This window comes from Giraffa tippelskirchi, chromosome 12 (genome assembly GCF_054371585.1).
Source record: "Giraffa tippelskirchi isolate mGirTip1 chromosome 12, T2T-mGirTip1v1.2.pri, whole genome shotgun sequence".
NCBI classification, from domain to species: domain Eukaryota; kingdom Metazoa; phylum Chordata; class Mammalia; order Artiodactyla; family Giraffidae; genus Giraffa; species Giraffa tippelskirchi.
In genome coordinates this window covers 71,489,732-71,503,723 of record NC_137286.1, presented here as the reverse complement: position 1 = coordinate 71,503,723, position 13,992 = coordinate 71,489,732, and the positions used below count along the sequence as shown (strand labels likewise).

At 55.2% G+C, this 13,992-nt stretch overlaps 2 protein-coding genes and 1 long non-coding RNA gene across 3 annotated transcripts in view; 2 read left to right on the top strand and 1 right to left on the bottom strand.

Moving 5' to 3' along the window:
- LOC145529707 (uncharacterized) overlaps window positions 1–13,992 on the bottom strand; it is a 1,704,434-nt gene that overhangs the window by 642,900 nt on the left and 1,047,542 nt on the right. The window contains exon 133 of the long non-coding RNA XR_014071296.1: window positions 6,762–6,873. This is a non-coding gene — a long non-coding RNA (uncharacterized LOC145529707). The remainder of the gene's footprint in view (window positions 1–6,761; window positions 6,874–13,992) is intronic.
- LOC145529523 (uncharacterized) lies at window positions 1,712–4,721 on the top strand. Its single transcript, XM_081550100.1, has 3 exons — window positions 1,712–3,107; window positions 3,507–3,819; window positions 4,069–4,721. Exons 1-3 carry the CDS (start codon window positions 2,871–2,873, stop codon window positions 4,695–4,697), a joined length of 1,179 nt encoding a protein of 392 aa, XP_081406226.1. The 5' UTR covers window positions 1,712–2,870; the 3' UTR covers window positions 4,698–4,721.
- LOC145529524 (uncharacterized) lies at window positions 7,300–12,363 on the top strand. The gene is made up of 3 exons (XM_081550101.1): window positions 7,300–10,749; window positions 11,149–11,461; window positions 11,711–12,363. The coding sequence occupies exons 1-3, from the start codon at window positions 10,513–10,515 to the stop codon at window positions 12,337–12,339; spliced, it is 1,179 nt and encodes a 392-aa protein (XP_081406227.1). The 5' UTR covers window positions 7,300–10,512; the 3' UTR covers window positions 12,340–12,363.

Genomic DNA, 13,992 nt, shown 5'->3' with positions numbered 1-13,992 from the left:
CCTCACTGGGATGCCTGTGGCCTGGGGCTCCCAGAGGGGAGAGCAGCACTCGCCCCACCGTGTGGTCACTGCTGGAAGTGCAGGCTGCTCCTCACTCCCCCTTGACAGTGTCCCTGAGGGCAGAACAGTGGGAATCTACTCAAGGTGGAAATGCAAACTCCCATGCAACCAAACTTCCCACAAGGTCTCCAAAACCACTCAGGAACAGGGAATTGGAAACTGCAGGGCATGACATGAATGGAGATGGAGACTTGACACCTTACACCGAGTTCACTTCCAGTTATCCCTAGACAAAGTTTCCATGAAAACTTGTCACAAATCTAGAAGAACAATGAGCAGAAACCGGACACGTGCTTTGAGTCTTCACACACAAAACTAAAAGGCAGTCCACAAAACAACCCAGAGAATACAGTGGACTTTGCAAAATCAAAGATATCTACTGTGGGAAAGACCTCATTACAAAAGCAAAAGACAGGTCATACATCGCGAGACGAATGAGTGGAAACACAAAGCTTCTCAAGGATGTGTCTCCAAACAGACAAAGAACACCAACACAACAAGCCTGTGAAAACTAGGGAAAGGTCTGAAGGGACACCAGACTGAGGAAGACACACACAGAGTATCCCGGATGATGTCCAGCACGGAGGGCCTGAAGAAACAACAGTCTAGTTGCACTCCCTCAGGCCTGTGTGACCCTGGATGAGGCCTCTGTTTCCCGGTGGCTCTGAGAGATGGACAGGGAGGAAGGGGAAGAGAAATCACTTGCATTTCTAATACTCACAGCAAAGTCTTCCAATGAGAAGGGAATTATCACCCCCACTGACAATGCCATTCACTGAAGTGATACCCACGAGTCCATCTAACCCAGAAGGGAAGGAAGGACCTGTTCTCACAAAACGGCGAGAGATGGAAGAAGGAAGATCAAGCCCACACCAATCACTGGAAAGAGAAGCTGTGCTCAGGGCTTGAAAGAATTCCTATTGGGAAAATGATGTCACAGCCCCACAAGGCAATCCACAGCTTGGATGCTATTCCTCCCAAAATGCCAATGCATTGTCGCACCGAACAAAGAACTGCAAAAGGGGTTACGGAAACAGAAAAGAGCCTAAATTGTCAATACAATCCGACGAAAAAGCCCCGATACGGACATCCAAGGTTGTGTGAAAGGAAATTAGACGACCAAACTAGGATCCTCAGGAGCGTATCGGAGAAGGCGATGGCGACCCACGCCAGTACTCTTGCCTGGAAAATGCCCTGGACGGAGGAGCCTGGTAGGCTGCAGGCCATGGGGTCGCGCAGAGTCAGACACGACTGAAGTGACTTAGCCGCAGCGGCAGCAGCAGGACAGTATGCTATTGGGAATACAACAACACACACAGATCCAGATCGATGGAATAAAGTTGAGGGTCCAGAAACAAACCCCGGCATCCATGGTCAACTCATCTCTGACACAGAAGGGGAGAATATCCAAATGGGAACAAGAAAGCCTCTTCAATAAATGGCCATGGGAAAACCAGACAGCTACATCTGAAGAACGCTATTGGTTTTGATCTCACACCACCTCAATATCGGGGAAAAACCTCACCCTAAAGACTGATGTCATGAGATAGCTAGAAAGAAGCGTAGGTCAAAGGCTCCTTAACATCAGAGTCTCCTTGCCATTTGCTGGGCGGAGGTAGAAATGGGTCTCTTCAAGTAAGGGAAAGAGGGAAACGAAGTACACCAATGGGTTTCCATCCAATGGAACCTCTTCACAACAGAGAAGCTAAGCATTCACAGATGCAAAAGATAGGAAACGGAACATGAGAGACTCCTTGCAAGTGGTGTATCTGAGAAGGGGTTCATATGGAAAGAGACGAAGAATGCACAGCACTCAGATTCCAAGAAACACCACCACCACCCTTGACCCTTCCCCCATGACCAACTCCGACCTAAAGCCTTTCTCTCCCTCTAACCCATCCCTAAAACATAACCCTCATCTAATCATATACATGTGCATTCCTAGCATCCATCCATCCACACACGAGAGAGAAAGAGGAAGACACAGACTGAATCGAGAAAGGAAAAGAGAGGGACACAGCCAGAGAGAGACACGGAACCAAAGAGAGGAAAGGAGTCGATGGTCCAGACTTTTCATCAATCTGTCTCGAAGGTAGAAGCAATGACAGCGCCCATCCACCCCAGAAGGGGGAAAAGGACGGAAGGTTTGGAGAGGAAAAGACAAGAACGCAGGGAGCCATTAGAAGCTCAGCCACCCGCAGAAGCCGAGCTGGGACACTTGAACAGAATCTCAATGGAAACAGAGGACCAGAAAGTTGGCTACTCTTTTCTATAAGAGAGGGAGACCTTCGAGTCTTCCTTTCGGGCCTCCAACTTGGATGTGTGGTCTCAAAACAGTCAGGAGGGGCAGTGCCTTTTCCTGGGTACCACGGCGCATCCAGGCCTCGTTCTGCCCCATTCTGTGCTGTGTCAGCCCTGGATGGAGTCTTTCTTTCTGAAGTCTCAGCGCACAAGCTCCACGTGATATCGGCCCCAGGTGGAGAGGCATGGAGCTGCTCGTAGGCCGACAGACCTAGGAAACAGATGGGAGAATGACCCCCACTCTGCAGATGGAGAGACTGGGGAAACCCTGAGGGGCATATGCTTGTCCAGGGCCACACCACTTATGAGAAGAAGGAGCCTGGTCTGAGAGCAGCGGGGTCCTCGGAGCTCAGGCCCTGGCTGCACCCAGGCCTCCCCAGGGCTGTGGGCTGGGCTGTGTGGCTGTCAATGTGCCTGCACATGGCCTAAGGGGGGTGGTCGAGCAGTCAGAAACCCAGAGATTCCCTTGGGAAGTTTTGGGGAAGGGACCTCAGCACGAACCCCAGGAAATGATGTCACCTGCCGGCAACAGAACCCAACAGAACCCGCAACCCGGGTATCCAGGCCTCCAGAGCGGAGAGGAGCCCCCAGCCAGATCTCTTGCTGCCAGGATGTTCTGCTGTTTGCCCCTGCCCAGAGGCCGGGGCCTCAGGAGAGCTCACAGGCAGTGTGCGTGGGCACCCTGTCGACGTTGGCTCAGGGCACCCCCGAGAGGCCTCTGGCCCTCTGCCCGGAGAAACAGAAAGGTAACACGGGGAGCCCCAGGCCGGGCCAGGCCACCTCTCCCATGCCACCCGGAAACACCGGGTCCTTTGCCTGTGTGTGTGGATGCGGGTTTCTCGGGGTGTGTCTCCCTCAAGGAAGCCCAGGCGGATGTGGGGTCAGAAGCCTGCGGACAAGTTGTGTCCACACCCCAGGGGAGATCAGGCTGGCTGGGATGGGAACAGTGCGGGCAGGGCCGGCCGCCCAGGCTGACCTCACACCCTCAGGTGGGTCTCTTTCCTCCCGGGTGGGGATCTGAGCAGACACACGTCTCTGACCCTTCTGGGAAGAGAAGTTCGAGCAGGCAGAAGCAGCGGCTCCACTGGCCAGGCCCAGCTCGGAAAACTCCCAGCACGGCTGGCTGACGGTCACTGTCGTTGCAGAGCTTCCCACGTGATGAGGCCGAGGACGGGGACACCCCGTCCACCTCCCGGAGGGAGGGGTCGGAGCACCAACCCCCCGCCCGTGAGGCCCAGTGCAGGCTCCAGGTGAGCGTGCCCACGGAGGCATCAGCCCCACCGGGGGCGAAGCGGAGGCGGGGAAGGCCTGCTGCCGAGACACCGCCCAGGATACACCCGGCGGCCCAGTCTGAGGCTGCCACGGAGCTCAGCACACCCGGCTCCGACCCAGAGTCCCGAGAACCCCGGCCTCTGAGGCAGCAGGAGGACCTGGAGCCCAGCACGCCAGAGCACAGAGGTAAGGACGCTGGGGCTGGTGCACGGGAGTGTGTGGGGAGGGGGTGCTGAGCTACACAGGGACGAGTCCCCAAAAGATGCTGCCGGGCCTGCAGAAGCGCTGGCCTCACACCCCCACCCCCATCTTGCACACTTCAGTCCCAAAAGACATCCAACCCTGGGTATTCTTTCGGAATCTCTTGGGAGCTTTCTGTCCCGGGATACGCACATGCCAAGGCTGGTCTGTGGGCAAACTTTGCTTCTCCCCCAGCTCTAGCACTGGCCTCCAACTGGAAACAGGCTCCACTTCCCAGACCTGTGCCTACAGAGGTGGTGGCTCCAGGTGCAGGACCCAGGGATCCACCGAGGGCAGATGGAGAACCGAGCCTTGCCCTCGCAGAGACACCAGGCCAGCTGGGTACTGGCCAGCACACCGGGCAGATCGGATTTCCGTGCCTGCAGGACCCCCAGCCCCAGGCACTGATGTCCCACCCCCTCAGCCAGAACCTCCACCTCCACGTGCACCTGTACCTGCTCGGGCTTTGGCAGGAGAACCCGAGGCAGAGGAGGAGTCACCGCCTCGGCAGGGAGAGCCTGCCCTGGCTCCCGCGCAACACCCAGACGCCGACGATGACTCACCCGCCCCTGCAGGAAGAACGAGCCCCCGCTCTGGACAGAGACCCAGAGCCCTTGCCGGAAACACCATGTCCAGGGGAGCGGTCGGCTCTGCAGCCTCCATCCCTGTCTGCTCACCGTGGACGCCGGCAACTCGGTCTGCCCCCAGGGGACATGGAGTTCCTTTCCCCTGAGCTGCTTTGCATTTGGTTTGTTTCCACCTTTCTGGTGATGTTTTACTTTTTGTATGGTTTCGTCTATTTTTGTTGGTTAAGTTGGGATTAGTAAACTTTTTCATCATTGTTGCAATTTGGGACACTGTTGTGTAACTCTGGTGATACGGTGTTACCATCACCACTCTGTAGTTTCAGACCCGTTCGATCTTTATGCCCCACCCGCCAACAAAGCCTGGGTTCAAGGCAAGCAGGCCCTGTTCATCCCTCCCCCCGATCCTGACCACAATTTCATCTTTTCTTTCTGCATTCCTTCCTATATTCTTGGTGTCCCCAATCAATGACTCTCAGTGAGATGACTGAAGGAGTTTTTTTCGGACTCTCCACCTACTGTAAGACTCCATTGGAGAGTTCTCATTTTTATGTCATTTGAACTAGCCTTTGATAGCTGAAAGGACGGTGTACGTCCTTTCAAGATATCATGTGCCAAACGAAGCCCTTTTGGCAAATGCCATCATTATCTCCAGGCAGGCATTGCTGTTTGAAGGGTGACATCTCAGCCAGAAGGCAGAGGCTGAGCTCCTCTTGTTGCACCAGCTCCCAAAAGAAGCCAAGAAAGGGAGCTGGAACAACAAACCACCCCAACGCCCAGGAAAGCGTTCTTCACGACAGAAGGCTAGCAAATGACCCAACAACCTTGTGGCCCAGAACCCCTCTAGAAAAATCACTGTTCCATACAAAAGAGAAACACATGGGAAGTTCCAAGGAGAGGCAATGCCCATGGCCAGTGTACTTTAGAGACGGCCTGACCGCTCCGGGGAAGACACGCACCGACGGAACCCCTTGGGAAACAGCAGTGAGAGTCCTCACCGTCGTAAGGGTTTCCTCTGGGGACAACCTGCCCTGGGCACCACATGAGGGAGCAGACCGGCTTCTCTTCCTCTGCCCCCACACCACTCACTCATGAAGGCAGCTCAGGTGTTCTCATGCCCTGCCTGCCTGCCTGCCTGCCTGGCTCATCCGTGAGCTGTGACCACCTCCAAGGCAGGACTCCACCTTCTCCTCTCTGTGTACCGTGAATCTGCACACAGTGGGCTTTCAGAACCTTAGGAGACTTGAGCCATTCCCACTCGAGCCAGAACCCTCCCCAGGAAGGAAAACAGCTGTGGAGTCATTTTGGCCCCAGCACTGGTTCCCAAACCCTGGCGGCTCCTACAGCCTCTACGGTGTGAAGAGGGAGGTCCCTTTTGACAGAGCTTTCCGGCTGTCAGATCGAAGCTGTTGTTTCACTGTCAGCTGTGTCTCTGCCGTTGCAGCCAGGTGGGCCACGCTGCTCCAAAGGAGCTCACAAGCTGAGTTGCAAGGGAGGTATTGAGAGGACAGGGATGGCTACAACGTGCTGCAAACTGAGTGAGGGTCCCCACAATCCTCAGCAAAGGTCTGTGGTGTGCAAGTGGGGAGTAGAGGGCCCCCAAGTTCCAAAGGAAGGGAGGTACTCGGGAGATAAAGCCCTTGGCTGCTGTGGTAGCAGCTGCAGATGGCAGCTCGTCCACAGTGCACTTCGAATGAGGTCATATGAGCGGGACTCTGGAAATGGCTCCGAAATCCAGAGAAAGGGGTCAGGGTATGTGGGAATCCGGCGGGGGTGGGGGGTGGATGAAGGAAGGTGTCCTTCCTCTCTCCAGTGCAATTTGGTTTGGTGAGTCTCAAAGCTACCAGATGGCACTTCCCAAGTCAGGCCCCCGCAGGAATCAGGGTGGGCTGCGTGCCTCGGCCCCTGCCACAGGGACAAGCCACACCAGTGGCCTCCCTGAGCTCAAATGGCCGGATCTGGGGGTTCCGTCTGGGTGCACACCTCCTTGCTGTGGCCAAGTTCCCCCCTTCTCTGAGCACCAGCTTCATCATCCTCTCGAATGAGGACATCGATTGCTACCTTGGCACGTTACTCTCTTCATCCTGTGAAGACTCATTAGGCTTATCCTACAATTACTAGCTGGCCCGAAGAGATATCTCCTGAATCCAGATTAAGCTGGAGTCTCCCAGGCTCATCTGGCATGTCTTCCCTGAAGTCTGCCAAAACCCACACCCTTGCATTTCCAGGGACTCCCCTTAGCCGGCTGGGCAGAAAACCCAGCATGGTTCAAACAAGCTGACAGACAAGCGGGAGAGGACTCACGGGCAGACGGCCTCCGTCAGGTCTCGGGTGGAGCTCTGGGACCACAGCAGCAACGGGCCATCCCAGCCCCTGGGCTCAGCAGCGCCCTCATTCTCAGGCCGGCGGCTCTGCCCTGAGGGGAGCAGGAAGGTCACCAACTGCCGCAGGCGGACCTCAAGCCCCTCCTACTGCTGGAGCCTGACCTCCCCCGGCCCCACCCCTTCCCCTACCCCAGCAGGACGAGAGCTCGTCTTCCCCTGGCTTCCAACGTGAGGCCCGGCCCTGGGCCCCGATTGGGCACTGCCCCAGTCCGGAGCCAATCACAGTGGCCAGGGAGGTGGAACGCACCGATTGGCCAGGGCCAGGTCATGTGACCATGCTCCCCAGGAAACTCAAATATTACCAAGATTCCCTAACAAACCAATGAACAAAATTATCCAGTAAAGGCAAACCGTACTTTTTAATGAGGCCGATGTCACAGAAAAAAAAAAAAAAGCTTCACAATGAACTGCTCAAGGAAGCTACTAAATAAACTTTCAGAAAAGTTAAGTAGTTTTTTTTTTTTTTTTTAATAGGGTGATGGAGAGCTATACCTTTCCCATCTATGTGAATTTAGGTTTAAACTAGATTTCCCTTGGCTATTATATACGACAAAAAAACCCCACATCACCCCCTTTCACTCCCCCCACCCCCCAAAAGTGTTTTAGTCTATTGAGTTTTTGTGTCCTCAGTTGTGTCTGATTCACGGCAACTCACGAACTCTACACAGCCAGGCTCTTCCGTCCATGGAATTCAGGGCAATTTTTTTCTGTCACAGTAAATGCCCACCCTGGGTGATCCAAAGGCAAGGGCTCAGAGGCTCCTGAGAGTCTAACTCCTTTCAGCCGAGCACAGAGCTGGCTCCTCACTGGGATGCCTGTGGCCTGGGGCTCCCAGAGGGGAGAGCAGCACTCGCCCCACCGTGTGGTCACTGCTGGAAGTGCAGGCTGCTCCTCACTCCCCCTTGACAGTGTCCCTGAGGGCAGAACAGTGGGAATCTACTCAAGGTGGAAATGCAAACTCCCATGCAACCAAACTTCCCACAAGGTCTCCAAAACCACTCAGGAACAGGGAATTGGAAACTGCAGGGCATGACATGAATGGAGATGGAGACTTGACACCTTACACCGAGTTCACTTCCAGTTATCCCTAGACAAAGTTTCCATGAAAACTTGTCACAAATCTAGAAGAACAATGAGCAGAAACCGGACACGTGCTTTGAGTCTTCACACACAAAACTAAAAGGCAGTCCACAAAACAACCCAGAGAATACAGTGGACTTTGCAAAATCAAAGATATCTACTGTGGGAAAGACCTCATTACAAAAGCAAAAGACAGGTCATACATCGCGAGACGAATGAGTGGAAACACAAAGCTTCTCAAGGATGTGTCTCCAAACAGACAAAGAACACCAACACAACAAGCCTGTGAAAACTAGGGAAAGGTCTGAAGGGACACCAGACTGAGGAAGACACACACAGAGTATCCCGGATGATGTCCAGCACGGAGGGCCTGAAGAAACAACAGTCTAGTTGCACTCCCTCAGGCCTGTGTGACCCTGGATGAGGCCTCTGTTTCCCGGTGGCTCTGAGAGATGGACAGGGAGGAAGGGGAAGAGAAATCACTTGCATTTCTAATACTCACAGCAAAGTCTTCCAATGAGAAGGGAATTATCACCCCCACTGACAATGCCATTCACTGAAGTGATACCCACGAGTCCATCTAACCCAGAAGGGAAGGAAGGACCTGTTCTCACAAAACGGCGAGAGATGGAAGAAGGAAGATCAAGCCCACACCAATCACTGGAAAGAGAAGCTGTGCTCAGGGCTTGAAAGAATTCCTATTGGGAAAATGATGTCACAGCCCCACAAGGCAATCCACAGCTTGGATGCTATTCCTCCCAAAATGCCAATGCATTGTCGCACCGAACAAAGAACTGCAAAAGGGGTTACGGAAACAGAAAAGAGCCTAAATTGTCAATACAATCCGACGAAAAAGCCCCGATACGGACATCCAAGGTTGTGTGAAAGGAAATTAGACGACCAAACTAGGATCCTCAGGAGCGTATCGGAGAAGGCGATGGCGACCCACGCCAGTACTCTTGCCTGGAAAATGCCCTGGACGGAGGAGCCTGGTAGGCTGCAGGCCATGGGGTCGCGCAGAGTCAGACACGACTGAAGTGACTTAGCCGCAGCGGCAGCAGCAGGACAGTATGCTATTGGGAATACAACAACACACACAGATCCAGATCGATGGAATAAAGTTGAGGGTCCAGAAACAAACCCCGGCATCCATGGTCAACTCATCTCTGACACAGAAGGGGAGAATATCCAAATGGGAACAAGAAAGCCTCTTCAATAAATGGCCATGGGAAAACCAGACAGCTACATCTGAAGAACGCTATTGGTTTTGATCTCACACCACCTCAATATCGGGGAAAAACCTCACCCTAAAGACTGATGTCATGAGATAGCTAGAAAGAAGCGTAGGTCAAAGGCTCCTTAACATCAGAGTCTCCTTGCCATTTGCTGGGCGGAGGTAGAAATGGGTCTCTTCAAGTAAGGGAAAGAGGGAAACGAAGTACACCAATGGGTTTCCATCCAATGGAACCTCTTCACAACAGAGAAGCTAAGCATTCACAGATGCAAAAGATAGGAAACGGAACATGAGAGACTCCTTGCAAGTGGTGTATCTGAGAAGGGGTTCATATGGAAAGAGACGAAGAATGCACAGCACTCAGATTCCAAGAAACACCACCACCACCCTTGACCCTTCCCCCATGACCAACTCCGACCTAAAGCCTTTCTCTCCCTCTAACCCATCCCTAAAACATAACCCTCATCTAATCATATACATGTGCATTCCTAGCATCCATCCATCCACACACGAGAGAGAAAGAGGAAGACACAGACTGAATCGAGAAAGGAAAAGAGAGGGACACAGCCAGAGAGAGACACGGAACCAAAGAGAGGAAAGGAGTCGATGGTCCAGACTTTTCATCAATCTGTCTCGAAGGTAGAAGCAATGACAGCGCCCATCCACCCCAGAAGGGGGAAAAGGACGGAAGGTTTGGAGAGGAAAAGACAAGAACGCAGGGAGCCATTAGAAGCTCAGCCACCCGCAGAAGCCGAGCTGGGACACTTGAACAGAATCTCAATGGAAACAGAGGACCAGAAAGTTGGCTACTCTTTTCTATAAGAGAGGGAGACCTTCGAGTCTTCCTTTCGGGCCTCCAACTTGGATGTGTGGTCTCAAAACAGTCAGGAGGGGCAGTGCCTTTTCCTGGGTACCACGGCGCATCCAGGCCTCGTTCTGCCCCATTCTGTGCTGTGTCAGCCCTGGATGGAGTCTTTCTTTCTGAAGTCTCAGCGCACAAGCTCCACGTGATATCGGCCCCAGGTGGAGAGGCATGGAGCTGCTCGTAGGCCGACAGACCTAGGAAACAGATGGGAGAATGACCCCCACTCTGCAGATGGAGAGACTGGGGAAACCCTGAGGGGCATATGCTTGTCCAGGGCCACACCACTTATGAGAAGAAGGAGCCTGGTCTGAGAGCAGCGGGGTCCTCGGAGCTCAGGCCCTGGCTGCACCCAGGCCTCCCCAGGGCTGTGGGCTGGGCTGTGTGGCTGTCAATGTGCCTGCACATGGCCTAAGGGGGGTGGTCGAGCAGTCAGAAACCCAGAGATTCCCTTGGGAAGTTTTGGGGAAGGGACCTCAGCACGAACCCCAGGAAATGATGTCACCTGCCGGCAACAGAACCCAACAGAACCCGCAACCCGGGTATCCAGGCCTCCAGAGCGGAGAGGAGCCCCCAGCCAGATCTCTTGCTGCCAGGATGTTCTGCTGTTTGCCCCTGCCCAGAGGCCGGGGCCTCAGGAGAGCTCACAGGCAGTGTGCGTGGGCACCCTGTCGACGTTGGCTCAGGGCACCCCCGAGAGGCCTCTGGCCCTCTGCCCGGAGAAACAGAAAGGTAACACGGGGAGCCCCAGGCCGGGCCAGGCCACCTCTCCCATGCCACCCGGAAACACCGGGTCCTTTGCCTGTGTGTGTGGATGCGGGTTTCTCGGGGTGTGTCTCCCTCAAGGAAGCCCAGGCGGATGTGGGGTCAGAAGCCTGCGGACAAGTTGTGTCCACACCCCAGGGGAGATCAGGCTGGCTGGGATGGGAACAGTGCGGGCAGGGCCGGCCGCCCAGGCTGACCTCACACCCTCAGGTGGGTCTCTTTCCTCCCGGGTGGGGATCTGAGCAGACACACGTCTCTGACCCTTCTGGGAAGAGAAGTTCGAGCAGGCAGAAGCAGCGGCTCCACTGGCCAGGCCCAGCTCGGAAAACTCCCAGCACGGCTGGCTGACGGTCACTGTCGTTGCAGAGCTTCCCACGTGATGAGGCCGAGGACGGGGACACCCCGTCCACCTCCCGGAGGGAGGGGTCGGAGCACCAACCCCCCGCCCGTGAGGCCCAGTGCAGGCTCCAGGTGAGCGTGCCCACGGAGGCATCAGCCCCACCGGGGGCGAAGCGGAGGCGGGGAAGGCCTGCTGCCGAGACACCGCCCAGGATACACCCGGCGGCCCAGTCTGAGGCTGCCACGGAGCTCAGCACACCCGGCTCCGACCCAGAGTCCCGAGAACCCCGGCCTCTGAGGCAGCAGGAGGACCTGGAGCCCAGCACGCCAGAGCACAGAGGTAAGGACGCTGGGGCTGGTGCACGGGAGTGTGTGGGGAGGGGGTGCTGAGCTACACAGGGACGAGTCCCCAAAAGATGCTGCCGGGCCTGCAGAAGCGCTGGCCTCACACCCCCACCCCCATCTTGCACACTTCAGTCCCAAAAGACATCCAACCCTGGGTATTCTTTCGGAATCTCTTGGGAGCTTTCTGTCCCGGGATACGCACATGCCAAGGCTGGTCTGTGGGCAAACTTTGCTTCTCCCCCAGCTCTAGCACTGGCCTCCAACTGGAAACAGGCTCCACTTCCCAGACCTGTGCCTACAGAGGTGGTGGCTCCAGGTGCAGGACCCAGGGATCCACCGAGGGCAGATGGAGAACCGAGCCTTGCCCTCGCAGAGACACCAGGCCAGCTGGGTACTGGCCAGCACACCGGGCAGATCGGATTTCCGTGCCTGCAGGACCCCCAGCCCCAGGCACTGATGTCCCACCCCCTCAGCCAGAACCTCCACCTCCACGTGCACCTGTACCTGCTCGGGCTTTGGCAGGAGAACCCGAGGCAGAGGAGGAGTCACCGCCTCGGCAGGGAGAGCCTGCCCTGGCTCCCGCGCAACACCCAGACGCCGACGATGACTCACCCGCCCCTGCAGGAAGAACGAGCCCCCGCTCTGGACAGAGACCCAGAGCCCTTGCCGGAAACACCATGTCCAGGGGAGCGGTCGGCTCTGCAGCCTCCATCCCTGTCTGCTCACCGTGGACGCCGGCAACTCGGTCTGCCCCCAGGGGACATGGAGTTCCTTTCCCCTGAGCTGCTTTGCATTTGGTTTGTTTCCACCTTTCTGGTGATGTTTTACTTTTTGTATGGTTTCGTCTATTTTTGTTGGTTAAGTTGGGATTAGTAAACTTTTTCATCATTGTTGCAATTTGGGACACTGTTGTGTAACTCTGGTGATACGGTGTTACCATCACCACTCTGTAGTTTCAGACCCGTTCGATCTTTATGCCCCACCCGCCAACAAAGCCTGGGTTCAAGGCAAGCAGGCCCTGTTCATCCCTCCCCCCGATCCTGACCACAATTTCATCTTTTCTTTCTGCATTCCTTCCTATATTCTTGGTGTCCCCAATCAATGACTCTCAGTGAGATGACTGAAGGAGTTTTTTTCGGACTCTCCACCTACTGTAAGACTCCATTGGAGAGTTCTCATTTTTATGTCATTTGAACTAGCCTTTGATAGCTGAAAGGACGGTGTACGTCCTTTCAAGATATCATGTGCCAAACGAAGCCCTTTTGGCAAATGCCATCATTATCTCCAGGCAGGCATTGCTGTTTGAAGGGTGACATCTCAGCCAGAAGGCAGAGGCTGAGCTCCTCTTGTTGCACCAGCTCCCAAAAGAAGCCAAGAAAGGGAGCTGGAACAACAAACCACCCCAACGCCCAGGAAAGCGTTCTTCACGACAGAAGGCTAGCAAATGACCCAACAACCTTGTGGCCCAGAACCCCTCTAGAAAAATCACTGTTCCATACAAAAGAGAAACACATGGGAAGTTCCAAGGAGAGGCAATGCCCATGGCCAGTGTACTTTAGAGACGGCCTGACCGCTCCGGGGAAGACACGCACCGACGGAACCCCTTGGGAAACAGCAGTGAGAGTCCTCACCGTCGTAAGGGTTTCCTCTGGGGACAACCTGCCCTGGGCACCACATGAGGGAGCAGACCGGCTTCTCTTCCTCTGCCCCCACACCACTCACTCATGAAGGCAGCTCAGGTGTTCTCATGCCCTGCCTGCCTGCCTGCCTGCCTGGCTCATCCGTGAGCTGTGACCACCTCCAAGGCAGGACTCCACCTTCTCCTCTCTGTGTACCGTGAATCTGCACACAGTGGGCTTTCAGAACCTTAGGAGACTTGAGCCATTCCCACTCGAGCCAGAACCCTCCCCAGGAAGGAAAACAGCTGTGGAGTCATTTTGGCCCCAGCACTGGTTCCCAAACCCTGGCGGCTCCTACAGCCTCTACGGTGTGAAGAGGGAGGTCCCTTTTGACAGAGCTTTCCGGCTGTCAGATCGAAGCTGTTGTTTCACTGTCAGCTGTGTCTCTGCCGTTGCAGCCAGGTGGGCCACGCTGCTCCAAAGGAGCTCACAAGCTGAGTTGCAAGGGAGGTATTGAGAGGACAGGGATGGCTACAACGTGCTGCAAACTGAGTGAGGGTCCCCACAATCCTCAGCAAAGGTCTGTGGTGTGCAAGTGGGGAGTAGAGGGCCCCCAAGTTCCAAAGGAAGGGAGGTACTCGGGAGATAAAGCCCTTGGCTGCTGTGGTAGCAGCTGCAGATGGCAGCTCGTCCACAGTGCACTTCGAATGAGGTCATATGAGCGGGACTCTGGAAATGGCTCCGAAATCCAGAGAAAGGGGTCAGGGTATGTGGGAATCCGGCGGGGGTGGGGGGTGGATGAAGGAAGGTGTCCTTCCTCTCTCCAGTGCAATTTGGTTTGGTGAGTCTCAAAGCTACCAGATGGCACTTCCCAAGTCAGGCCCCCGCAGGAATCAGGGTGGGCTGC